This window comes from Triticum dicoccoides, chromosome 1B (assembly GCF_002162155.2).
Source record: "Triticum dicoccoides isolate Atlit2015 ecotype Zavitan chromosome 1B, WEW_v2.0, whole genome shotgun sequence".
NCBI lineage: Eukaryota > Viridiplantae > Streptophyta > Magnoliopsida > Poales > Poaceae > Triticum > Triticum dicoccoides.
Genome location: NC_041381.1, coordinates 64,284,831 through 64,303,719, shown reverse-complemented (window position 1 = coordinate 64,303,719; position 18,889 = coordinate 64,284,831). Strand labels below are relative to the sequence as shown.

The 18,889-nt window shown below is 47.5% G+C and overlaps 1 protein-coding gene across 5 annotated transcripts; it reads right to left on the bottom strand.

Annotated features, from left to right (window-relative positions):
- Window positions 1-14,004: 14,004 nt before the first annotated feature.
- Window positions 14,005-18,217, bottom strand: LOC119319234. Of its 5 annotated transcripts, XR_005154400.1 has the most exons (6): window positions 17,433-18,217; window positions 17,146-17,286; window positions 16,299-16,461; window positions 15,213-16,145; window positions 15,053-15,117; window positions 14,005-14,222 (listed from the first exon to the last, which is right to left on the bottom strand). XR_005154400.1 is itself a non-coding variant. In XM_037593737.1 (4 exons), the coding sequence occupies exons 1-3, from the start codon at window positions 16,161-16,163 to the stop codon at window positions 15,076-15,078; spliced, it is 417 nt and encodes a 138-aa protein (XP_037449634.1). In that variant the 5' UTR covers window positions 16,164-16,284; the 3' UTR covers window positions 14,005-14,222; window positions 15,047-15,075. The 5 variants fall into 5 exon arrangements, 3 of the variants coding, with proteins under 3 accessions (XP_037449634.1, XP_037449627.1, XP_037449620.1); XM_037593737.1 differs by lacking the exons at window positions 16,299-16,461; window positions 17,146-17,286; window positions 17,433-18,217 and having other exon boundaries at window positions 15,047-15,117; window positions 15,213-15,272; window positions 15,849-16,284; XM_037593730.1 differs by lacking the exons at window positions 16,299-16,461; window positions 17,146-17,286; window positions 17,433-18,217 and having other exon boundaries at window positions 15,213-15,272; window positions 15,849-16,284.
- Window positions 18,218-18,889: the final 672 nt, after the last annotated feature.

Below are 18,889 nucleotides of genomic sequence, written 5' to 3'. Positions count from 1 at the left end.
ATTGACCGGAGAGTCGTCTCGGTCATGTCTGCTTGTCTCCCGAACCCGTAGGGTCTACACACTTAAGGTTCAGTTACGCTAGGGATGTAGGGATATGTATATGCAGTAACCCGAATGTTGTCCGGAGTCCCGAATGAGATCCCGGACGTCACGAGGAGTTCCGGAATGGTCCGGAGGTAAAGATTTATATATGGGAAGTCCTGTTTCGGGCATCGGGACAAGTTTCGGGGTTATCGGTATTGTACCGGGACCACCGGAAGGGTCCCGGGGGTCCACCGGGTGGGTCCACCTGTCCCGAGGGGGCCACATGGGCTGTAGGGGGTGCGCCTTGGCCTAATGGGCCAAGGGCACCAGCCCCACATAGGCCCATGCGCCTAGGGTTTAAGGGGGAAAGAGTCCTAGGAGGGGAAGGCACCTCCTAGGTGCCTTGGGGGGAAGGGAAACCCCCCTTGGCCGCCGCACCCCCTAGGAGATTGGATCTCCTAGGGCCGGCCACCCCCCCTTGGCACCCCTATATATAGTGGGGAGAGGAGGGACTTCATACCTGAACGCCCTGGCCTTTGGTTGCCTCCTTCTCCCTCTCCAACACCTCCTCCACCTCCATAGTGCTTAGCGAAGCTCTGCCGGAGTACTGCAGCTCCATCAACACCACGCCGTCGTGCTGCTGCTGGTGCCATCTCCCTCAACCTCTCCTCCCTCCCTTGCTGGATCAAGAAGGAGGAGACGTGGCTGTTCCGTACGTGTGTTGAACGCGGAGGTGCCGTCCGTTCGGCGCTGGTCATCGGTGATTTGGATCACGTCGAGTACGACTACATCATCACCGTTCTTTTGAACGCTTCCGCTCGCGATCTACAAAGGTATGTAGATGCATCTAATCACTCGTTGCTAGATGAACTCCTAGATGATCTTGGTGAAACGAGTAGGAAAATTTTTGTTTTCTGCAACGTTCCCCAAAAGTGGCATCATGAGCTAGGTCTATGCGTAGTTCTTCTTGCGCGAGTAGAACACAATTTGTTGTGGGCGTAGATTTGTCAACTTTCTTGCCGTTACTAGTCCTTTCTTGCTTCAGCGGTATTGTGGGATGAAGGGGCCCGGACCAACCTTACACGTACGCTTACGTGAGACCGGTTCCACCGACTAACATGCACTAGTTGCATAAGGTGGCTGGCGGGTGTCTGTCTCTCCTACTTTAGTTGGAGCGGAATCGATGAACAGGGTCCTTATGAAGGGTAAATAGAAGTTGACAAATCACGTTGTGGCTTTAACGTAGGTAAGAAAACGTTCTTGCTAGAACCCTAATTCAGCCACGTAAAACTTGCAACAACAATTAGAGGACGTCTAACTTGTTTTTGCAGCAAGTGGTTTGTGATATGATATGGCCAAAGTTGTGATGAATGATGAATGATCTATATGTGATGTATGAGATGTTCATGCTATTGTAATAGGAATCACGACTTGCATGTCGATGAGTATGACAACCGGCAGGAGCCATAGGAGTTGTCTTTATTCTTTTATATGACCTGCGTGTCATCAAGAAACGCCATGTAAATTACTTTACTTTATTGCTAAACGCGTTAGCCATAGTAGTAGAAGTAATAGTTGGCGAGCAACTTCATGGAGACACGATGATGGAGATCATGATGATGGAGATCATGGTGTCAAGCGGTGATAAGATGATCATGGAGCCCCAAGATGGAGATCAAAGGAGCTATGTGATATTGGCCATATCATGTCACGTTTATTATTTGATTGCATGTGATATTTATCATGTTTTGCATCTTGTTTACTTAGAACGACGGTAGTAAATAAGATGATCCCTCACAATAAATTCAAGAAGTGTTCCCCCTAACTGTGCACCGTTGCGACAGTTCGCTGTTTCAAAACACCACGTGATGATCGGGTGTTTTATTCAGACGTTCACATACAACGGGTGTAAGACAGATTTACACATGCAAACACTTAGGTTGACTTGACGAGCCTAGCATGTACAGACATGGCCTCGGAACACAGAAGACCGAAAGGTCGAGCATGAGTCGTATAGAAGATACGATCAACATGAAGATGTTCACCGATGTTGACTAGTCCGTCTCACGTGATGATCGGACACGGTCTAGTTTAACTCGGATCATGTAATACTTAGATGACTAGAGGGATGTCTAATCTAAGTGGGAGTTCACTAATAATTTGATTAGTTGAACTTAATTATCATGAACTTAGTCTAAAATCTTTGGAATATGTCTTGTAGATCAAATGGCCAACGTAGTCCTCAACTTCAACGCGTTCCTAGAGAAAACTAAGCTGAAAGACGATGGCAGCAACTATACGGACTGGGTCCGGAACCTGAGGATCATCCTCATAGCTGCCAAGAAAGATTATGTCCTACAAGCACCGCTTGGTGACGCACCCGTTCTCCCTGCAGAACAAGATGTTATGAACGCTTGGCAGGCACGTATCGATGACTACTCCCTCGTTCAGTGCGGCATGCTTTACAGCCTAGAGCCGGGGCTCCAAAAGCGTTTTGAGAGACATGGAGCATATGAGTTGTTCGAAGAGCTGAAAATGGTTTTCCAAGCTCATGCCCGGGTCGAGAGATATGAAGTCTCCGACAAATTCTTCAGCTGTAAGATGGAGGAAAACAGTTCTGTCAGTGAGCACATACTCACTATGTCTGGGTTGCATAACCGCTTGACTCAGCTAGGAGTTAATCTCCCGGATGATGCGGTCATTGACAGAATCCTCCAGTCGCTTCCACCAAGCTACAAGAGCTTTGTGATGAACTTCAATATGCAGGGGATGGAAAAGACCATTCCTGAAGTATTTGCTATGCTGAAATCAGCGGAGGTAGAAGTCAGGAAGGAACATCAAGTGTTGATGGTCAATAAAACCACTAAGTTCAAGAAAGGCAAGGGTAAAAAGAACTTCAAGAAGGACGGCAAGGAGGTTGCCGCGCCCGGCAAGCAAGCTGCCGGGAAGAAGCCAAAGAATGGACCCAAGCCCGAGACTGAGTGCTTTTATTGCAAGGGAAGCGGTCACTGGAAGCGGAACTGCCCTAAGTACTTAGCGGATAAGAAGGCCGGAAAAACAAAAGGTATATGTGATATACATGTAATTGATGTGTACCTTACTAGTGCCCGTAGTGGCTCCTGGGTATTTGATACCGGTGCAGTTGCTCACATTTGTAACTCAAAGCAGGGGCTGCAGAATAAGCGGAAACTGGCAAAGGACGAGGTGACGATGCGCGTCGGGAATGGTTCCAAGGTCAATGTGATCGCCGTCGGCACGCTACCTCTGCATCTCCCTTCGGGATTAGTTTTAAACCTTAATAATTGTTATTTAGTGCCAGCTTTGAGCATGAACATTGTATCGGGATCTCGTTTAATTCGAGATGGCTACTCTTTTAAATCTGAGAATAATGGTTGTTCCATTTTTATGAGAGATATGTTTTATGGTCATGCTCCTATGGTGAATGGTTTATTCTTTATGAATCTCGAACGTGATGCTACACATGTTCATAATGTGAGTACCAAAAGAAGTAAGGTTGATAATGATAGTCCCACATACTTGTGGCACTGCCGCCTTGGTCACATAGGTGTCAAACGCATGAAGAAGCTCCATGCTGATGGACTTTTAGAGTCTCTTGATTATGAATCATTTGACACGTGCGAACCATGCCTTATGGGTAAAATGACCAAGACTCCGTTCTCAGGAACAATGGAGCGACCAACCGACTTATTGGAAATCATACATACTGATGTGTGCGGTCCAATGAGTGTTGAGGCTCGCGGTGGCTATCGTTATGTTCTCACCCTCACTGATGATTTAAGTAGGTATGGGTATATCTAATTAATGAAACACAAGTCTGAAACCTTTGAAAAGTTCAAGGAATTTCAGAGTGAGGTTGAAAATCAACGTGACAGGAAAATCAAGTTTCTACGATCAGATCGTGGAGGAGAATACTTGAGTCACGAGTTTGGGGCACACTTAAGAAAATGTGGAATAGTTTCACAACTCACGCCGCCTGGAACACCTCAGCGTAATGGTGTGTCCGAACGTCGTAATCGCACTCTGTTAGATATGGTGCGATCTATGATGTCTCTTACCGATTTACCGCTTTCTTTTTGGGGCTATGCTTTAGAGACTGCCGCATTCACTTTAAATAGGGCTCCGTCGAAATCCGTTGAGACGACACCGTATGAATTATGGTTTGGGAAGAAACCTAAGATGTCGTTTCTAAAAGTTTGGGGATGCGATGCTTATGTCAAGAAACTTCAACCTGAAAAGCTCGAACCCAAGTCGGATAAATGCGTCTTCATAGGATACCCAAAAGAAACTATTGGGTACACCTTCTACCTCAGATCCGAAGGCAAGATCTTTGTTGCCATGAATGGGTCCTTTCTGGAGAAAGAGTTTCTCTCGAAAGAAGTAAGTGGGAGGAAAGTAGAGCTTGATGAAGTATTACCTCTTGAGCCGGAAAATGGCGCAACTCAAGAAAATGTTCCTGAGGTGCCTGCACCGACTAGAGAGGAAGTTAATGAAAATGATCAAGATACTTCTGATCAAGCCCCTACTGAAATTCGAAGGTCCACAAGGACACGTTCCGCACCAGAGTGGTACGGCAACCCAGTCTTGGAAATCATGCTGTTAGACAACGATGAACCTTCGAACTATGAAGAAGCGATGGCGGGCCCGGATTCCGACAAATGGCTGGAAGCCATGAAATCCGAGATAGGATCCATGTATGAAAACAAAGTATGGACTTTGACTGACTTGCCCGTTGAGCGGCGAGCCATAGAAAATAAATGGATCTTTAAGAGGAAGACAGACGCGGATGGTAATGTGACCATCTATAAAGCTCGGCTTGTCGCTAAGGGTTATCGACAAGTTCAAGGGGTTGACTACGATGAGACTTTCTCACCGGTAGCGAAGCTGAAGTCCGTCCGAATCATGTTAGCAATTGCCGCATTCTATGATTACGAAATATGGCAAATGGACGTCAAAACGGCATTCCTTAATGGTTTCCTTAAGGAAGAATTGTATATGATGCAGCCGGAAGGTTTTGTCGATCCTAAGAATGCTGACAAAGTATGCAAGCTCCAACGCTCGATTTATGGGCTGGTGCAAGCATCTCGGAGTTGGAACATTCGCTTTGATGAGATGATCAAAGCGTTTGGGTTTACACAGACTTATGGAGAAGCCTGCGTTTACAAGAAAGTGAGTGGGAGCTCTATAGCATTTCTCATATTATATGTAGATGACATACTTTTGATGGGAAATGATATAGAACTCTTGGACAGCATCAAGGCCTACTTGAATAAAAGTTTTTCAATGAAGGACCTTGGAGAAGCTGCTTATATATTAGGCATCAAAATCTATAGAGATAGATCGAGACGCCTCATAGGTCTTTCACAAAGCACATACCTTGATAAGATATTGAAGAAGTTCAATATGGATCAATCCAAGAAGCGGTTCTTGCCTGTGTTGCAAGGTATGAAATTGAGCTCAGCTCAATGTCCGACCACGGCAGAAGATATAGAAGAGATGAGAGTCATCCCCTATGCCTCGGCCATAGGTTCTATTATGTATGCCATGCTGTGTACCAGACCTGATGTAAACCTTGCCGTAAGTTTGGTAGGAAGGTACCAAAGTAATCCCGGCAAGGAACACTGGACAGCGGTCAAGAATATCCTGAAGTACCTGAAAAGGACTAAGGAAATGTTTCTCGTTTATGGAGGTGACGAAGAGCTCGTCGTAAAGGGTTACGTCGACGCTAGCTTCGACACAGATCTGGATGACTCTAAGTCACAAACCGGATACGTGTATATTTTGAATGGTGGGGCAGTAAGCTGGTGCAGTTGCAAGCAAAGCGTCGTGGCGGGATCTACATGTGAAGCGGAGTACATGGCAGCCTCGGAGGCAGCACATGAAGCAATATGGGTGAAGGAGTTCATCACCGACCTAGGAGTCATACCCAATGCGCCGGGGCCGATCAAGCTCTTCTGTGACAACACTGGAGCTATTGCACTTGCCAAGGAGCCCAGGTTTCACAAGAAGACAAGGCACATCAAGCGTCGCTTCAACTCCATTCGTGAAAATGTTCAAGATGGAGACATAGAGATTTGTAAAGTACATACGGACCTGAATGTAGCAGATCCGTTGACTAAACCTCTCCCTAGAGCAAAACATGATCAACACCAGAATTCCATGGGTGTTCGATTCATCACAATGTAACTAGATTATTGACTCTAGTGCAAGTGGGAGACTGTTGGAAATATGCCCTAGAGGCAATAATAAAAGCATTATTATTATATTTCCTTGTTCATGATAATTGTCTTTATTCATGCTATAATTGTGTTATCTGGAAATCGTAATACATGTGTGAATAACAGACATCAACATGTCCCTAGTGAGCCTCTAGTTGACTAGCTCGTTGATCGACAGATAGTCATGATTTCCTGACTATGGACACTGGATGTCATTGATAACGAGATCACATCATTAGGAGAATGATGTGATGGACAAGACCCAATCCTAAACATAGCACAAGATCGTATAGTTCGTTTGCTAGAGTTTTCCAATGTCAAGTATCTTTTCCTTAGACCATGAGATCGTGTAACTCCCGGATACCGTAGGAGTGCTTTGGGTATGCCAAACGTCACAACGTAACTGGGTGACTATAAAGGTAGACTACGGATATCTCCGAAAGTGTCTGTTGGGTGACATGGATCAAGACTGGGATTTGTCACTCCGTATGACGGAGAGGTATCACTGGGCCCACTCGGTAATGCATCATCATAATGAGCTCAGAGTGACCAAGTGTCTGGTCACGGGATCATGCATTACGGTACGAGTAAAGTGACTTGCCGGTAACGAGATTGAACGAGGTATTGGGATACCGACGATCGAATCTCGGGCAAGTAACATATCGATAGACAAAGGGAATAGCGTACGGGGTTGATAGAATCCTCGACATCATGGTTCATCCGATGAGATCATCGTGGAGCATGTGGGAGCCAACATGGGTATCCAGATCCCGCTGTTGGTTATTGACCAGAGAGTCGTCTCGGTCATGTCTGCTTGTCTCCCGAACCCGTAGGGTCTACACACTTAAGGTTCGGTTACGCTAGGGTTGTAGGGATATGTATATGCAGTAACCCGAATGTTGTTCGGAGTCCCGTATGAGATCCCGGACGTCACGAGGAGTTCCGGAATGGTCCGGAGGTAAAGATTTATATATGGGAAGTCCTGTTTCGGGCATCGGGACAAGTTTCGGGGTTATCGGTATTGTACCGGGACCACCGGAGGGGTCCCGGGGGCCCACCGGGTGGGGCCACCCATCCCCGGGGGCCACATGGGCTGTAGGGGGTGCGCCTTGGCCTGCTTGGGCCAAGGGCACCAGCCCCACAAGGCCCATGCGCCTAGGGTTTCCAAGGGGGAGGAGTCCTACTAGTGGACACAAGGACACGTTCCGCACCAGAGTGGTACGGCAACCCTGTCTTGGAAATCATGTTGTTAGACAACGGTGAACCTTCGAACTATGAAGAAGCGATGGCGGGCCCGGATTCCGACAAATGGCTAGAAGCCATGAAATCCGAGATAGGATCCATGTATGAAAACGAAGTATGGACTTTGACTGACTTGCCCGTTGAACGGCGAGCCATAGAAAATAAATGGATCTTTAAGAAGAAGACAGACGCGGATGGTAATGTGACCATCTATAAAGCTCGGCTTGTCGCTAAGGGTTATCGACAAGTTCAAGGGGTTGACTACGATGAGACTTTCTCACCGGTAGCGAAGCTGAAGTCCGTCCGAATCATGTTAGCAATTGCCGCATTCTATGATTACGAAATATGGCAAATGGACGTCAAAACGGCATTCCTTAATGGTTTCCTTAAGGAAGAATTGTATATGATGCAGCCGGAAGGTTTTGTCGATCCTAAGAATGCTGACAAAGTGTGCAAGCTCCAACGCTCGATTTATGGGCTGGTGCAAGCATCTCGGAGTTGGAACATTCGCTTTGATGAGATGATCAAAGCGTTTGGGTTTACACAGGCTTATGGAGAAGCCTGCGTTTACAAGAAAGTGAGTGGGAGCTCTGTAGCATTTCTCATATTATATGTAGATGACATACTCTTGATGGGAAATGATATAGAACTCTTGGACAGCATCAAGGCCTACTTGAATAAAAGTTTTTCAATGAAGGACCTTGGAGAAGCTGCTTATATATTAGGCATCAAAATCTATAGAGATAGATCAAGAAGCCTCATAGGTCTTTCACAAAGCACATACCTTGATAAGATATTGAAGAAGTTCAATATGGATCAATCCAAGAAAGGGTTCTTGCCTGTGTTACAAGGTGTGAAATTGAGCTCAGCTCAGTGTCCGACCACGGCAGAAGATATAGAAGAGATGAGCGTCATCCCCTATGCCTCAGCCATAGGTTCTATTATGTATGCCATGCTGTGTACCAGACCTGATGTTAACCTTGCCGTCAGTTTGGTAGGAAGGTACCAAAGTAATCCCGGCAAGGAACACTGGACAGCGGTCAAGAATATCCTGAAGTACCTGAAAAGGACTAAGGAAATGTTTCTCGTTTATGGAGGTGACGAAGAGCTCGTCGTAAAGGGTTACGTCGACGCTAGCTTCGACACAGATCTGGATGACTCTAAGTCACAAACCGGATACGTGTATATTTTGAATGGTGGGGCAGTAAGCTGGTGCAGTTGCAAGAAAAGCGTCGTGGCGGGATCTACATGTGAAGCGGAGTACATGGCAGCCTCGGAGGCAGCACATGAAGCAATATGGGTGAAGGAGTTCATCACCGACCTAGGAGTCATACCCAATGCGTCGGGGCCGATCAAGCTCTTCTGTGACAACACTGGAGCTATTGCACTTGTCAAAGAGCCCAGGTTTCACAAGAAGACAAGGCACATCAAGCATCGCTTCAACTCCATTCGTGAAAATGTTCAAGATGGAGACATAGAGATTTGTAAAGTACATACGGACCTGAATGTAGCAGATCCGTTGACTAAACCTCTCCCTAGAGCAAAACATGATCAACACCAGAATTCCATGGGTGTTCGATTCATCACAATGTAACTAGATTATTGACTCTAGTGCAAGTGGGAGACTGTTGGAAATATGCCCTAGAGGCAATAATAAAAGCATTATTATTATATTTCCTTGTTCATGATAATTGTCTTTATTCATGCTATAATTGTGTTATCCGGAAATCGTAATACATGTGTGAATAACAGACACCAACATGTCCCTAGTGAGCCTCTAGTTGACTAGCTCGTTGATCAACAGATAGTCATGGTTTCCTGACTATGGACACTGGATGTCATTGATAACGAGATCACATCATTGGGAGAATGATGTGATGGACAAGACCCAATCCTAAACATAGCACAAGATCGTATAGTTCGTTTGCTAGAGTTTTGCAATGTCAAAGTATTTTTTCCTTAGACCATGAGATCGTGTAACTCCCGGATACCGTAGGAGTGCTTTGGGTATGCCAAACGTCACAAGTAACTGGGTGACTATAAAGGTAGACTACGGGTATCTCCGAAAATGTCTGTTGGGTGACATGGATCAAGACTGGGATTTGTCACTCCGTATGATGGAGAGGTATCACTGGGCCCACTCGGTAATGCATCATCATAATGAGCTCAGAGTGACCAAGTGTCTGGTCACGGGATCATGCATTACGGTACGAGTAAAGTGACTTGCCGGTAACGAGATTGAACGAGGTATTGGGATACCGACGATCGAATCTCGGGCAAGTAACATATCGATAGACAAAGGGAATAGCGTACGGGGTTGATAGAATCCTCGACATCGTGGTTCATCCGATGAGATCATCGTGGAGCATGTGGGAGCCAACATGGGTATCCAGATACCGCTGTTGGTTATTGACCGGAGAGTCGTCTCGGTCATGTCTGCTTGTCTCCTGAACCCATAGGGTCTACACACTTAAGGTTCAGTTACGCTAGGGTTGTAGGGATATGTATATGCAGTAACCCGAATGTTGTTCGGAGTCCCGGATGAGATCCCGGACGTCACGAGGAGTTCCGGAATGGTCCGGAGGTAAAGATTTATATATGGGAAGTCCTGTTTCGGGCATCGGGACAAGTTTCGGGGTTATCGGTATTGTACCGGGACCACCGGAAGGGTCCCGGGGGTCCACCGGGTGGGTCCACCTGTCCTGGGGGGGGGCCACATGGGCTGTAGGGGGTGCGCCTTGGCCTACATGGGCCAAGGGCACCAGCCCCACATAGGCCCATGCGCCTAGGGCTTGAGGGGGAAAGAGTCCTAGGAGGGGAAGGCACCTCCTAGGTGCCTTGGGGGGGAGGGAAACCCCCTTGGCCGCCGCACCACCTAGGAGATTGGATCTCCTAGGGCCGGCCACCCCCCCTTGGCCCTCCTATATATAGTGGGGGAGAGGAGGGACTTCATACCTGAACGCCCTGGCCTTTGGTTGCCTCCTTCTCCCTCTCCAACACCTCCTCCACCTCCATAGTGCTTAGCGAAGCTCTACCGGAGTACTGCAGCTCCATCAACACCACGTCGTCATGCTGCTGCTGGTGCCATCTCCCTCAACCTCTCCTCCCTCCCTTGCTGGATCAAGAAGGAGGAGACGTGGCTGTTCCGTACGTGTGTTGAACGCGGAGGTGCCGTCCGTTCGGCGCTGGTCATCGGTGATTTGGATCACGTCGAGTACGACTACATCATCACCGTTCTTTTGAACGCTTCCGCTCGCGATCTACAAAGGTATGTAGATGCATCTAATCACTCGTTGCTAGATGAACTCCTAGATGATCTTGGTGAAACGAGTAGGAAAATTTTTGTTTTCTTCAACGTTCCCCAACATGGGGTGCTAACCTTGGCCGAGATCTTCGTGAGCGGAAAAAGTCCATCCTCTCGGCCATTCAGGCCCTGGATATCTGCGCGGACTGGACTGGACTCGCCCCAGATGAATGGCTGCTTGGATACGATCTAGAAGATCAACTCTTGGTCATATAGACAGACGAGGTGGCCTATTGGCGCTTACGGGGGACCCAAAAGTGGGTCCTGAAAGGTGATGCCAACACTGCCTATTTTCAGGCCGTCGCCAATGGCCGCCGGTGGTGCAACATGATTCCTTTCTTATGGGATGGGGAGACCCTTATTTAGCGCCTGGCCGACATCCGGTTCCACGTTGATGGCTTCTATAAAGCCCTCTTCGCGGCCTCCCCGAGCCTTAGCTGCTAACTTCTAGCTGGACGGCCAATGCATCTCGGCAGAGAAGAATGCTGCCCTCACGGCTCCATTCTCTGAGCAGGAGGTGTGGATGACCATTAAGGGCATGAATGCAACCTCCACGCTGGGCCCGGACTGTCTACCGGTGAAGTTCTTTCAAACTTTTTGGAGTGCGATCAAACCTGAGGTGATGGCCCTCTTTGAAGAATTCTATAGGGGCACTTGCGACCTTCGTCTCCTCAACTATGGGGTCATTACTCTCATCCCCAAGGTTCCTGGTGCGATGGATATTTGCCAGTTCCGCCCGATCACCATCTTTAATGTGATCTTCCACATCTTGGCAAAGGGATACACCAATAGGGTGACCTTTTTGGCCAACCGCATCACCCTCCCGGATCAATCAGCCTTCATCCAGGGATGGTGCATCCTTGACGGAGTCCTCGTCTTTCACGAGGTACTCCACAAGGCCTGCGCCAAGCACCTCAAGGCTGTCTTCCTGAAGATTGACTTTCATAAGGCATATGACACTATCAGCTGGCCTTTCCTTCGGGAAGTGTTGATTAGGAAAGGCTTCGATGACCGCTGGGTCGTCACGCGAGTCATGCAGATGGTGTCCTCTGGTCAAACTGCCATCAACATCAACGGGAGATAGGCCCCTATTTCCCCACCTTATGTGGGGTCAGGCAGGGCGACCCGTTCTCCCCTTTCCTTTTCAACATGGTAGTCGACGCTCTTAGGTCAATCCTCGACAAGGCGAAGGCTGCGGGCCACATTCGCGGCATTGTTCCCCACCTTGCCCGAGGCAGTGGGGTCTCTCTGCTCCAGTGCGCAGACGACACCATTATTATGGTAGAAGGATCCGCGAATGATATCATGTATCTCAAGTTCCTCCTCCTATGCTTCCAGCACCTGTCGGGCCTCAAGATCAACTTCGACAAGAGTCAGGTCATGGTGTTAGGGTACTCTCCTGCGACCGGCTTAATTTCCCATTAGGTTCGTTCCCCACTACCTACTTGGGGATTCCCATCAGTGACTCTCGCTTGTCTGTTGCTGATTTGAGGCCCTCAGTGCTCAAACTTCAACACCACATCGAACCCTGGCAGGGCAAGTGGCTATCGGAGGTGGCTCGGACAATCCTCATAAACTCAAACATGTCCAGCCTCCTACTTTTCATCATGAGTTTCTACATCCTGCCTGAGACCCTACACCATGAGATTAGCACGATTCAGGCACACTTCTTCTAGGTGGGCGAGGGAGACAAACAGAAATACCACATGGTTCGGTTGTCCGAGATTTGCAAACCTCGTGACCAAGGCAGCCTTGGTATCATGTCTTCCAAACGCATGAACATTGCCCTCCTCACTCGATGGTTTTGGCGGATCGCCGGCGGTGAGGATGGTCTATGGCTGCAGATTATCCGGAAGAAATACCTTCGCGACCAACCCCTTGCTTTCTGCAAACGGACTGGTGGCTCCCAGTTCTGGCAATCCATCATCCAGCTGCTCCCTGTCCTCTGGATTGGGACCTCCATCGCTATAGGAACGGGCTCTAGTACGCTATTCTGGTTCGATAGGTGGGCGGGTGACTCCCCCTTTGCGGCCCGCTTCCCGGACTTGTTTGCCATCGCTATGGACCCTAGGATCTCCGTCGAGACGGCTCTTATTGACTTAGGGCGTCTCGCGTTCAGGCGGCCCTTTAGGCCCCTGGAATTGAGCGTGTGGCACGAGCTCCTGGACACCGTTGCTCTCCATGAGCCGGACCTCGCGAGACCTCAGGACCTTGTTTCTTGGCGCTTAGATCCTTTGGGCTACTTCTCCTCTAAATCCCTCTACAGGGCCATCATCCCCATTCCCGCCTCGGAGCCACTTATAGTGACCTGGGAGATCAAACTCCCCTAAAGATCAGGATCTTCCTTTGGCAATGGATCCGTGGGAACGTCCAAGTGGAAGTGCTGAAGCGAAATGGCCCCAGTGATGGGATGTGCCCCCTGTGTGGGACGCTCGAGGACTCCAATCATATCTTCTTGTCCTGCGTTTCTGCCCAGTTCCTGTGGAGTTTCCTCCGCGAGTCGGTCAGTGGTCGTTGGTGTAACACCAACTTCCCGAATCTTTTTGCCGAGGTTCATGCCTCGCCCCAGGCTAGCCGCCACATTAGGTCACTACAAGAAATATGTAAACTTGTGACCACCACTATTGGTCACTGAAAGGTCATGGTTTTTCATTTGCGACCTTTTTGTGACCAAAAACAGAAGGTCAAAAGCTGGCAGTCGTAAACTGACTATAGCGAGCTTTCTTCTGGAATGGTCATAGACGTTTATGACCAAAATATGTCCACTGTGGCGTTTTGGTCACTAGCAACCTCCCCGGGCCACGTAGGCATCCAGCGTGGCAAGCTGATGTGGCACAAAATTCAGCCCGGTCCAATTCGATTTTCTACATGGGCCAAGCCCATTAATTCAGCCCATTTATATATTTTTTCCTATGAATTTTTTGTCAGCTTAATGGACCAAGCCCAACATTGTAGCCTTTTTATTTTGGGGCCATGGCCTTTTTGTCTCAACAATTTCATTTTTTTCTTTTTTTCTAAATTGGGTTCACTAGTCAGGTGGGTCCCCATTGTCAGGTTCTAATACTGGGTCCTAGCCGTCAAGGCAATATTCTTCATTTTTTTTATTTCATGCAAATAAATACCTGGTATTTAAATTGGCACACAGAAAACACACGAAATACTTCAAATGTTATCAACCATCAAAGTGTTAGATCATATAACACACATACAATGTGATCAGCATCAAGTTTACAATCATATAACAAACTCCACAAGTGTACAATGAAGGATGCCACATACAATCAGCATTACAACCTGAATTAGCATTACAACAAGTTTACAAATCAGCATTATACTGCTCCTAGATCCATCATGCATTGCTTCTTCCAACTTCTTCATCCTGGAGCTCACGACGAAACATGAATAGAGGCCACCATCTGCATGTTATAAAACAAAATGGTCAGGAACAAAATAAATTCGAACATGTTAACCTTTTGGCATAAATAACAATAGAACAATCAAAACGAGGCATAGTTATCAGTGAATACTAGTGAGGAACAACATCATAAAGATTAACAATGGGGATGCCACAACTAGAAGGAGCAAGCTATTTTGTATTTGAGAAACAGAAAAAAAAAGTGCATCAAGTATTTCTCAGAAGGTAATTGAACTTATGTGCACGCATTTAGACAAAAACAAGAGCTTGCACTGTACACATTAATTAGAACAGGATCGCAAGACACCTACACAAGCTAGAAGGACTCTTTCAATTTAAAAAAAAAGACATTTCAAACTTTTAACAGGGGTAATCTTGAGTTTGACAAGTACACATTAATCTTAGCATAGCATCACTAGCTTTGTTGTTGTTTTGCATATTATACGGGTAGTTGTCCGCCTAAACAAACACAAATGTGCAATGCTTGAGATACAGGTATGCAGGAACAGCACGCAATGCAATGATAGTCTAAGAGCACATAATATCTCTCGAAGTGATACGTACAACAATAGGTTGTGTATATGTACAACAATAAATAATACGTACAACAATATCTGGAACATAGGTAGGAACTAGTATGGTTGCTTGTTGTTCATGAATGACAATCATTTGTGTGCGTACATCAAAAAGAAAACAGCAGGATTCAATTCAATTCGTCTTACCCATATATAGCAACCAACAGACATCTAATATCATTGTATTAGCACAAAAGAGAAGTCCAGAATTCCCATTCAGATTCGCCTAAGTGAGAATAATGGATGTCACCTGCACCTTGAGTCGTTACCCACGAAGTGCTACAGGAAGCATGCCTCCACCTCGTCCGACAGCTGAAGAACCTGCTCAAAATTCCATGGCATATACAAATATCAATTCATTCTGTTTGTGTCTTGTAGGTATGAAACTTTTGTAAGAATTTGTAAGACGACATTACCTTGTCCGACGTGCTGAACGACGACCTCTTCACCTTCTGCGAGAAAAGGTCCGTTGCTCGCTGTTGCTCCGACACCCGAGAGAGCATTTACGTGTCAGTTGTGCACAACAAATTACACATCAGTTTAATCATATGCATCAATTTTGTTACAAGCTTTTCTTCAGAGTTGGGCTATTCTGTTGCTACTACTGCAATACTATCAGTGCACATCACCGTATTCTACATCTGCAGCTGCCCATTCACTAGAACCAGATAGATCACTAGCTGTGCTATTTGATATTAGTTGATAGTATTCCTTAATAATCATAACAAAAAATACATCTAATATCAAGTAGCATGGATGCACTAAACCCGCCTCCAACCAGCTTGACCCTAAGCAGCAACTTAGTCTCAAGCCTACATAGTACATGCATTGAGAAGTTCAACGAATATGTAAATGTGTTCATGTACTGTACTGGATAGCAATTAGCAGACAACTAAAGGCTGGTTATTATGTTACTTAGCCTGCTTATCATTCATTTATTTGTACAAGCTGGGATTCATCTTCTATGCACTAGGTAGCTCTCAGCTCTCTAGCAACCAACGAAATGTACTGTACTAGGTAGAAATTAGCAATCTGGTCCACCTCAATCTTACCTCCGGCTCTGTGTGCAGCTGCTCAGCTCCTAGCTGCTGGCCTTCTATGCTGCACGTCTCTAGTCCCCAGTGCCAGGGTGCACACCTGCACACTGCCGTCCGCCGAGGAGACTGCTGCCGCTGGCCGTGGCGACTGGGCGCGGTGGCCGGCACCGGCGCAGAAGCAGCAGGGTGCAGGCACGCAGCCATTGGCAGCCTGCTGGGGAAGGATGCAGCATCCATCGAGAAGTAGGACGCGGAGTTAACATGGCCAGTCAGGATGCTGATGAACTGCTGGTTGTTGTTAGGCACATTGATCTGCATACAGAACATCATATCATGAACGACATCAACTCATCAAGCGACATTGCTGCAATTACAAAAAAGAGGAGTTGCAATCACGGATCCAAACTCGAAATGCCGGGAGGGAGGAAGAGAGGGGGCGCTGTGAGGAGGAGTGGAGGGACTGACCTCATTGTCCTACTTCTAGTAGGTTGTTTAATTCTCGCATTGCCTAGTGTAAGCAGTTTGCACAGCAACAGACACCAATGCCATGACTCACAGAGAGACTAGCTCCATCGAGTTGAAGAGCTCCGGCGGGATCTCGGTCAGATTCCAGAATCCAGTGACGTTCCTGCATGATCAAGGTCAATTGAACAGCCGCTAGTAAGATGACTTGATAGATACACACGTGTAGGGAATCTGCCAAAATCGAGGTCAATTGAACTACCAAAACATCCTATATTTAGGAACAGAGGGAGCAATATCAATATCTGCACATGGCTACAACTTACAAAATATGTAGAATGACTACAAGAAATGTTCATGGAACACCTTGTGGAGCAACTAAATTTTCAACAGTCAACTAGCCAAATATTTGGGAATTTGAACTTCGATTGAATTGCATATGACATCAAAGTAAATAGCAGAGGCAAGCAGTGGACCATATAAGGTTTAGAGAAGGTGATTTTTCAGTGTGTGCAGTCACACGTCATCTGACATTGAATGGACAACTAGATCACCATAACATTATTGTGCAATTGGCATCATAGGGGAATTATTCGGCACCATATAAGTATCACCACATGTTAAGACGACATATGCAAGTGGAGGAGCACTACAACTCAGTGGAGGCTCACAGCACTGCAATTTACTTCCCGTCAGAAGTCTAGTAGGCAAATGAATATTCAGTATGAAACTCTGAATTAGTTCTCTAGAAATGCAGACATTCAGGGACTCAGCTACGATGGCACACGTAAAAAATTCCTCCATGAGATTTGAGAGTGGAGAGGAGGAAGGGAAGGCGCACATATAGTACCTGATTTTGTCATGCCGACGCCGCTGTCGATGATGGAGAGCGTCTTGTTGGGCTTATCGGGGATGAGGCGGATGAAGAGCTCCGGCTGGCGTCGAGCTTGCTCTTGTCCGTCAGGCTCTCGAGCCGGATCTTGTCAAGCGCCTGCAAGCAAAGCAGAGAAGCATTCGCGTGTGAGCAAATCGAGCCACCAATCAATCATCTCTGACTCTGACGACGAACGAACAAACAAGGCAGAGAGAGAAGCAGAGGAAACAGAGGAAGGAAGGAAGGAAGGAATAGAGGAGTACATCTGACGAGTTGGAGATGAGCTCGCGGAGGAAGATCTCCTTGTTGGAGTAGAAGGTGTTGTTGATGAGCGAGAGCCGCCGCCCATCTGCACGTTCGTCGCCATGGCCTTCCGTTGCTGCTACTTGTCGAAGGAAACTTTGGGGAAGATGGGTGGATGGATGGGCTCCGCCACGCCCGCGACCTACACCATCGACCTGCGCCGCGCGCTCCACCGCGGCCTCGGTGTCCGCGTAGTAGAGGAAGCAGAAGCCGGCGTTGCGCTCAGGATCGTCGTGGGCGCGCACGAGCTCCACCTTGTCGAGCTCGGCCGTGAGCCCAACGACCCCATCCCCCACGATGACATGGTCAAGTCAAGTGAAGGTGGAGGGCCTGGTGGAGAAGGGAGCGAGGGGCTCGGGCTGGCGGAGGGCCTGGTGGAGGGTGGGGCGTCGCAAGGAGAAGACGACTGGGAGGAAGGGGACGGGATCAAGAGGAGCGGGTGGGGAAGGGAGGGGGTCAGAGTGGCGATGCTCCGCCAGATGCCGGCTGGAGTAGGAGCATCGGGGTCGATGGAGAGTAGCAGGAGCCGAGGTTGTGCATGCGCGGGCAGTAGAGGGGCTCGCCGGTGGCTCACTGAGGGAGAGATCCAGGAGGGGATGGGGAGGGAGGTGGCGGCGCGATCTGGAAGGCGAGGAGGAGCGAGTGGTGGCGCGTAGGCGCTGACGGTGGGATCGGCTGAATTGGGGTGGCGTCTGCGAGGAGTGCATCTGAATCGGGAGAGAGAGGGGAGAGGAGTGGAGTTAGGGTTTGGGTGCGGTGGCGAGAGAGGGGACGAGGGAGGAGTGGAGTTAGGGTTTGGGTGCCGCGGCGAGAGAGTGGGTGGATGGATGGATCGATGTGGAATGGAGAGATGGATGGATGGATGTGCGCCACGTCATCGATCCGTGGGACGAGTTGTGATTGGTTCGGAAAATCAGTGATTTAAAATAGTTTTCAAGTATTCAAAATAGAGGGATTTTGTGAAGCAGCTATCAAAAATATTTTCTAGAAGGGCACCACACAAATTTTCACTAGAGTTAGATCGCATTTTATGGATGAGGACCAATTTGTATGCATTTCCGATATTTCTAGCTATTTTTCATCATTTTTCGAGTGCCCAAAATGAGTTTTTTTGAAGGACCTACAATATATTTGTTGCAAAATTGGACCAAATCAATTTTCTAAAATAATAGGACATATTTAATGCACAATTGACCAAATGGTTGGCTGTCAAAAGTTTTTATCCACCACTCGTGAAAAAGACAAATTTCCGTCGATTCAGTTGGAAGCGGGTCAAATTTGAACTATAGCTACCTCGTAGTTTGCTCTTTATTTTTTCCAAAAATCATTTCTAGGTACATAAGTATCTATTTAATCAGAGAAACACCACAAAAATTCCAAGATTCAACCACTAGCTAGGAACGGTCATTCCCGCCGT